Source organism: Mytilus galloprovincialis, chromosome 1, assembly GCF_965363235.1.
Source record: "Mytilus galloprovincialis chromosome 1, xbMytGall1.hap1.1, whole genome shotgun sequence".
NCBI lineage: Eukaryota > Metazoa > Mollusca > Bivalvia > Mytilida > Mytilidae > Mytilus > Mytilus galloprovincialis.
The window spans coordinates 21,977,451-21,986,072 of NC_134838.1; the positions used below are offsets into that span (position 1 = coordinate 21,977,451).

Consider the following 8,622-nt stretch of genomic DNA (forward strand, 5'->3'; position numbering starts at 1 on the left):
CTTGATTAAGCCCTTTGTAAATAATTACTCTTTTATATTACACAACTAGGTGTAAAATATTGTTTGATACAAAGATTATAATCTTCCGCCATTATATCCTGTAGTGTTCTTTGAATACTTTAACATTTGTGGTAATTTGACTGTTGTAAAATCAAGTATTACCCAATATTAAATAAGTTCTGTTAGCTAAATACTTATGTTATATATTAAATTACGTCAGCAGGCTTTCAATTGAAGGACACACATATCTTTATATAAAAAGCTTTATATATGAATTCGGTAGGTACGTATGAACGCATAAGACCATGGAAGTAATATTTAAATTTAAATATTACTTCATTTTTAAATATTACTTCCATGATAGGACCAACCAACCTATAGCCGGGCGTTTAACATACTATTTTACAATGTAACAGTCCACAAAAAGACATTTTGTACCATAGATCAAATCTATTTGTTTAGTAAATGTTTGACACCTGTGTTGATATGTCTTTTGATTGAGTTAAGCCATTTCATTTGATATATTTTTATAATGGGCCTACTTCGATTCGTCCAATTCGAGTTAACTCTAGTTGAAAGGTCAGTGCTAATGCGCATGTGCTCAACCGTTCCGAATTGAAAGTCAAAACTCTTTCATCGAGTTGACTATTATAATGGAGGTGAAGAAAAAAAATGTTTTTGCTGAGCATTAAAATAAAAAAAAATATTACATAGTGTTTCACAAAGAAAAGTCCTGACCTGTTCGCTTTTGAAAAATAGTTTGTTAGTGAGTTAAAAAAAAAATGAAACTTTGAAAAATCGTTCAAAGAAAACAATTAATTTCTATTTTATTTCCAACCACCACCGACAGCTGATAATAAGCTCATCATAGATACCAGGAATAAAATTTAACATTTACACCAGACGCGCGTATCGTCTACAAAAGACTCATCAGTGACGCTCGTATTAAAAATGTTATAAAAGGTCAAATAAAGTACGAAGTTGAAAAGATTTGAGGACCAAATATACACATGAACAATATTGGCTGATTCCGAAATTCGGGCAATAATAAATTCCCCTTGTCAGCTTTATTCTTCGGCTGTATTTTGTCAAATACAAGTTTATTTGTATCACTTTTATTTGTTGCAACTACCTGACGCCATCTTGAAACTCGACTAAACCTGCCCCGACCCAGGGTTGATGTCGAGTTAACTCGGGTAGGTTCAAAAGGTCAAACTCGGGGGGTTCGGTTGTCAGTCGAGTAAACTCGATAGATTCTACTAACCCGAGTTGGACGAATCGAAGTAGGCCATGCTTCTTTTTATGTTGTAATGTTACGCTATTGCTTCAGATAAGGGTGAAGGTTGGTACGTATTAAAACGTTTAAACCCACTGCATTTGTTTGCCCCAAAATTACTAGTGTAAAACCATTCAAACTAAAACATGTTTACTATCTGATACCTTTGACATTGTGAAACGTCATGTTTTACTTCGCATATTATAGTGTGTGTTTGTAATACCACATTGGCTTCATGTATATACGGGGAGGGCTAAAATCTTATAAAAAATGCTCCTCCGCACTTTTATGTACCTGTCCCAAGTCAGGCTCTTTCGCTGAACTGGTGCTACACATTGTTGTTTGGGGGCCAGCTGAATCCCAACTATCACTGCGGTGAAGACCATTGGTAGACTTGGGCTATTTTGTGTTTTTGGTCGGGTTGATGTGTCTTTAACGTATTCCCCGATTCCTGTTTCAATCTAAAATGTATTAGCTAAATTTTATGATTTTGTTTGTAATTTGCAGGGCATAATTCATGTATTCTTAATTTATGACACGTAAAAAACCTGATTTAAATGCTTGATCAGTTTTGCTAACATTCTAGTGATGCCATGATATTCATTTATACTTGTGGTTTTAGTGGCGATCTAGCATCCAAGATGGCCACTACCGATCGCGAGGAACATATAGTTTAACATTGTCCATTCTCTAATAATGGTTTTACATGTAAACAGTATTTTTTTCTGTGTCATAAGTTAAATGAATCTAGTCTTTAAGGTATAAACAAATCCGTCAATCTCTCAGTTCTGATGTAGGGATGATATTTGGAGTATATTCTGGAGGTGATATTGCTGGTATACATGACGGTCGAATAGAATGTCCATGTAAAGAACTGTTAGTTGCATTCTGTTCACAAGTGTTATCATCTATAGATCGGCTTATCGAATTCGTCAATGGTGGGAGTCTGGTATTAGGAAACAGGGAACTGTATCTAGGAGGTCCTAAAGGCGGTCGATCAAGATTCACTGAAAAAGAAAGCATCAATATATAAGTTGGTTCACCTTGACAATGATTATCAACATCATAACATATGTATTAACATGCAGGCGACAGCAACATCGATCAAGACCAAAAGGTTATAAATATTTCTGAAAAAAGGACCAACATATATATTTCTTCATAGTTAATAATTTTGAAAGAGTGTCGTCCGGTCAGTTAAGGTACTTATATATGTGGTGGTGTTTAACGACCTTGACTGGCTATACAGCCCTCGCACGGTCGGCTCGGTGCCCGAAGGCGATTGGTGAGCGTTTGAATAATTTCTGCCGTGGGTCAGGAACAAGTAGTAAGGACGCCGAATGGAGGCCGCCATCTTGGTTTTGGTGAGTTGATTTTGGTTTGTTTACTATTTTGGATTTTACTTCTTCACAACGACTGCTTTCAGGGCCAGTTTGGTCAGCTTGGCAGCCCGCTAGCCTCGATGATGGAGTACTGTTAGATGATCTCGGACGTAGTTCTAAAGATGACAGGAAGCGTTATCAGGACCAAAGCCGTGAGGCAGTGAAATGAAGGTTGTATCACCCAACAGCCTAGGATACAGCCTTCGGACGTTAATCGGCATAACACTCCCCATAATACAATGGTTTTGGAGTGCATGTTAACGCAGGTACGCCAACTACTACGTCTATCTGTACGGCATGGATTGGTTTCTGTCATCTTAAGTAGTAAGTCGTTGATATCTAACTGTAAACCCTCATCGAAGATAGCGGGTAAAGGAGAGCTGGCCCAGCACGTCCGTTCAGCTGTAATGACTGAGACGTGACTGATTTTGAATGTGATTGTTAAGGTACTTCAGCGGTATACCGCCATCTTGAATTGTACAATCACAGTAAATAATCGGTCTAGTTCTTTGCCCAAATCTGCAAATTTGGAGACAGATTCGCAATTTATTCCTGGTTTATTGGTCAAACTGTATATAAAGAAAACTAAGTTATTCATTGCATTATCTAAAAAAAAAATTTAACAAATACCAAATATTTGTGCTTTAAGAATTTTCAACTAAGCCATTTAAGGGGAGATAATTCTTTTAGTACAAAATTTATGATGGACATATAGGGAAGTTTTCATTTTTTACTTGTAGCAAGAAAAAAAAAGTTCGGTGACACCAATTTTTATTTTAATTTTCTTAAAATATATTATAAAACCTTTCTTCTCATATTTAATCTCAAAATTCTGTCTCATAGATTTCTTTGTATGCATAAAAATGCGTTTTTTTTTAGGAACAATCTAAGCAAGTTTTGGCAATTTTGAACGACTCGTTCCTTGAAAAATTGAGCGGGGACCCATACTTTTATCATTTTTTGGAGGGAAAAAAAGCATAGTAAAATGTTTAATTTGGCAATGGATAGGAATATTTTGTCATTTTTTTTCTATACCCCCTGAAGTTCCTTAAAGGCAATCTTTAATCCGATTGTAAAAATGTTGTAAACGAGAGAAATCTTAGAAAAATCACTTGGTTTTTGTTTGGATAAGTGTCCGAATATTGTAGGAAGTTGCATATACTATTTTGAAAATATATAAGAAATAAATAATTGGATAAATAATACGCCCATTTCTAGATTTAGAAACTAACTTCAGGTTCATATCGTCCGAAAAGCATTCACCTATTTTGTACTGGTATATTTAACTTACATACTACACAGAAGATCTCTATAAGAAAATTATAGTATACAATGATTATAGATTAAAAAAAAGTCCGTCAAAGGTAGTTTCATCTCGACTTGAAGTAAATGTTCTGCAACTAATAGTTCGGTCTTTTAGACTATTATTATAGTGAAGTAGGTCGTTGGTTCAATCCCTAACCAAGACGAACCTCTCTTGGAGACCACGCTACAACGCACATAGGTGACTAGAATTATAGAAGAAAATGATTCAAAATGGTAATGATGGATCTACAACCTTCACCTAATGGAGGTTAAATTAATCATTCAAATCTGGCGTGTAACTAAAAAAAATGTTATAACAAATTTTCAAAGAAGTAGAACTCATGATATCGCGGTCTACTGTTATCTAGACAAGAAATCTGTAGGTGTATAACTGACCTGTAATATTTGTTGTATTTCTTTGAGTGTCTTGAGACGGTTGTACAGAACACACTTTGGACTTACAGCAAACTGAGACGATAAGACATGTTACAACCACTAGCATTACACATATACTTCCGAGAACAGCACCTAAAATAGTTCCATCAGAACTGGGGGAAAAAGATTGTACAAAACTGTATTATAATATGAGTTAGTATTTACATTATTATTGTTATTATTGTTGTTATTGTCATTGTTACAAATTTCAAGTTAAAAAACATGGAGCATGTGAGGAAATTGTATCATAAGACCAGTCTACCTTCTCCAATGCAGCGAAATAATACTAATTTGTACCAAGGATTTTTTTCTGGAAAGAAATACTCCCAGGATTTTCTTCTCGAGTAAACGGAATAGTGTACGTCCTTATATAAGTTATCCTAGTTTTATGTCTATAGTCTAATTTCCTCTTTGAAGCTAACTGAAATAACTAACGATATAAAAATATTAAAAGGAGATGTGGTAAGGTTGCCATTTGGACAACACCATTCACCACCAGAGTTCAAATGACGTGGATAATAGGTGTAACACCACTAATTCAGGCCCGGCCAGAAAGCACATACCAGAAAGTAGTACATATTTAACACAAAATAGTTCCTACGCATGAGTGTAACTTTCAAAATATGTAGAATATTTAGGTATTTTTGGTATCAAATGAAAGCTGAAGGACTGGTGATCATTGTAGAACACTTTTGGACTTTTAGTTTTGAATATTAAAAAAACTGCACCAAATTTTAAAAAGAGGGTACATTTTGTCTGTTTGTCAGATCTGAAGTACCTGTTTTGGTACATCTGAAGTTCCGGGAACCAGTTCTTTCTTATATGCAATGCAAGGTATGTTGATTTTTTCAATACAAGACACCATAAAGTGTTGCTTTGAAATGCAATGATTGCCACTTTATTTGAACTTAAAATAAAAGAGGTGTGCCTGCTTGAAACGGAGGAATTTAACATAGAAAGCAATGGGACCATGAATTAGTGGTGTACTTCCAATACACCTGGCAGATATTTTTAAAAGAAATTTTGGTTCAATTTTCGTCGGCATGTTTCTGTGTCGAACGCCATCTAATCACGGACACTTTGTTAATTCTACAAGAAGAATCTATATCTGCCACGGCTGGTAATTTACACACGCAGAACAATGGATTCTGCTATGAAAACCGTGAGAGGATTTTCCGGTTGTGCTTGAGTGGAGTAATTGTCACCGCTTCAAAAGGTATGTACATTTCTAAATCGCAATTTTCTAATTCAACTGATTCAAATATTGAAAATCGGAGAATGCTATGCTGTGGTGAATACTTTAACGAAGAGATACATGTATCATTTACTGTTGTACATGGAATGCAACTCCTACAAAATCAGAAATATGGTTCGGCCCGTTATTAACCAAACGAGTATTATACTTATATGGTCTGACCATGACCATATGCATATGGTCCAAATACTCATATGATCCGGAACATAACCAACCAAACTTTTCAGAGAAAGTGATTGGTTCAAGTTTTTTGAATTTTTTATATTTTTTTTAAAGGGTGAAAGTAAATATTTTGTCAAAATTTTATGAAAATTAAACGAGCCAACTTAATTTTAGTTAGTCAAGGTGTTCGGTACCACCTTAATATATATTGTTATATTAAGGTATATAGGGGGGGGGGGGGAATCTGAGACAAGTGCCTGTGCTAAAGATTGTACATGAAAAAACACATTTGTGTGCTTAAGAAAACTATGAGATAGAATTTTGACATAAATTGTGGGAAGATAGGTTTCACAATGTGTTTGAAGAAAAAGAAAAAAATAGTGTCAACGATTTTGTTTTCTTACTACAAGTAAAAATTAAAATTTTCCCAATCAGCCCAGTATATATTTTTTTACGAAAAGAGTTATCCCCGATTATTTGAAAAACATATGTTAAAAACACAAAATTTGATGTTTGTTTTATTATTTTGATTTATACAATAAATTACCAAATTTTCTTTATATAAATAAACAGTCTAACCAATAAATTGCAAATCTGTCTCCAAATTTGCAGATAGGCAAAATTTTAATTTTTACTTGTGAAACCAATTAATCAGAACCGATCCCCTTCACGCATGAAATAATGAAGATTTTTTGTTTTAAGATTTATTAAGACGTCTATCAACTTCAGACAGCGTACAGGCCACTTAAAACGACATGCATATCCATTGACCGAAAAAAAATTGAACTTGTAGGTCTGTTAATAAAACCATGATTGCAAAATTAAAATGTCATTTTTTTCGCCAATTTATCGTGGGGCCACTGATTTTGTAGGAGTTTCACTCCGTGTACAACTGTAAACGATACATGTATCTCTTCTTTAAAGTATTCACCACAGCATATAGCATTTCCTTATTTTCAATATTTTGATCAGTCGATTTAGAAAGTTGCGATTTAGAAATGTACATACCTTTTGAAGCGGTGACAATTGCTCCACTCATGCACAACCGGAAAATCCTCTCACTTTTTTCATTGCAGAACAAATTGTTCTGCGTGTGTAGATTGTTGCGGTCACGCTTGGTGTCACATTTGAATTGAAGATATGCGACCTGTATTACCACTCCTATAGTCTCAAAGGAACTTTTATCCTAACAAGGTTTCATTTATTTACTGTAGTGTTACGTGAAAAGAATATCAAAATATTTCCGATGGACAATAATCAAGTGTTCTAGTATATAAATATGTTATACCTTGAAGAACTGTCGTTTCCTTCACCACTTACAAATTGACCTAAAAAAAGTTGCTAATATAGTTAAATATTCTAAAATTTTATTGAAAATGTTGCTACTATATAAAGATTCCTTGTATTGTTTATTGTGTACAATGGAAATTCTATAAATCTTCGTTTTATGTGTCGTTAGGGTTCTGTCTCATTGATTTATACCTCAAATAATCGTTTAATTTGTCGTTGGGTTGTTGTCTCATTGATGTATACATCGGTTCTTCGTTTTTAAAATGTGTCGTTGGGTTGCTGTCTTTCACGTTTACAGAAAATCTTAGTTTAATTTGTCGTTGGATTGCTGTCTCGTTGTTACCTTAAATCTTCGTTTAATTTGTCGTTGGATTGCTGTCTCATTGTTACCTCAAATCTCCTTGTAATTTGTCATTGGGTTGCTGTCATTTTGTCACATACCCCAAATCTCTGTTTATTCATCAGAATTGCCATAGAACAACAGCCTATTTTTATTTCCCTAATTACAGGGCCCATGAAGGACATACAATCAGATACAATTGATTGACTTAATTCTATATAACAGGATTCAATAAATTAAAGATCTTGGTAGAACCGGTGACTTGAAGTATGTAAAATACACTTACCAACTAATTCATAGCAAATTAAAACAAACACGATTTTAGATCCCACTATTGCATACATTGCAGATAAATGATCCAAAATATATTATTTTGAATAAATACATGATTGCATTATAAGCAGTTTACCGTGCATAGCGTGTCCATATAGACAAAAGAATCAGTCATTTTACAAATTTTACACTATTAAATTAAGTTATATTGTTTAAGTAAACATGTATAACCTTTCATTTTGATTAAATAATACTTTCAGTATTCCAAATGAACAGTGTCTGATTGGTTGTCAGTGGTAAACAATGATATTAACATGTAGTCCTCATGTGCATTATATACAATAAAAATTAAAACTGGACGTTAAGGATACAACACTTAAGCAATGAAAATTATGTAAAATGTAATTGCTTACTTGATTAATCTGAGTATACGTTGTTCATTCCAAATGCTTTTTTGGGCTGTTCAAAACAAATTACATTTATATGACTTGATCATGCAATGCAGTGTACTAAGTTTATCACTGGATTTGATGCTGAATTCTGTATTTATTTAAAAAGTACTTATATCTGCCTTGATAGCTGGATCCATTTTGAACTACATAATTTGTATATTCTGCAACGTTTACGTAAACAGAGGGTCATTTGTACTTTTGCAATCTTTTCTTATTATACAATGTATAACTCAGCAATTGTTAAGTTAGAATAAACTCATTCATAATTTGTCATTGTTGTAAAAAAAACTCGTTTCATTGCCGTTTAGTTTGAATAGCTTAATACGTACCAAAAGGTAACATATTTTTCTACCAAAAGTCCTACCTCCTGTCGCTAACTAGATTTTGGTATTGCACGACAAAATGCATTTTCTAGATTGCTTATGACGTCAATACCTAAATCTGTTGGAGGT

The 8,622-nt window shown here is 33.8% G+C and overlaps 1 protein-coding gene across 1 annotated transcript; it reads right to left on the reverse strand.

Annotated features, from left to right (window-relative positions):
* Positions 1–1,750: 1,750 nt before the first annotated feature.
* LOC143069222 (uncharacterized) lies at positions 1,751–7,853 on the reverse strand. Its single transcript, XM_076243755.1, has 4 exons — positions 7,732–7,853; positions 7,104–7,143; positions 4,360–4,511; positions 1,751–2,283 (listed from the first exon to the last, which is right to left on the reverse strand). The coding sequence occupies exons 1-4, from the start codon at positions 7,787–7,789 to the stop codon at positions 2,051–2,053; spliced, it is 483 nt and encodes a 160-aa protein (XP_076099870.1). The 5' UTR covers positions 7,790–7,853; the 3' UTR covers positions 1,751–2,050.
* Between the last annotated feature and the right edge of the window lie 769 nt (positions 7,854–8,622).

Bases quoted from the DNA above. Each gene is read 5' to 3' on its own strand.
- LOC143069222 (XM_076243755.1), bottom strand. From the start codon at position 7,789: ATGTATGCAATAGTGGGATCTAAAATCGTGTTTGTTTTAATTTGCTAT. The intron at 7,144-7,731 runs GTAAGTGTATTT...AACTTTTTTTAG, and splicing joins AATTTGCTATGAATTAGTTG to GTCAATTTGTAAGTGGTGAA. The intron at 2,284-4,359 runs GTCAGTTATACA...TTTCTTTTTCAG, and splicing joins AAATACAACAAATATTACAG to TGAATCTTGATCGACCGCCT.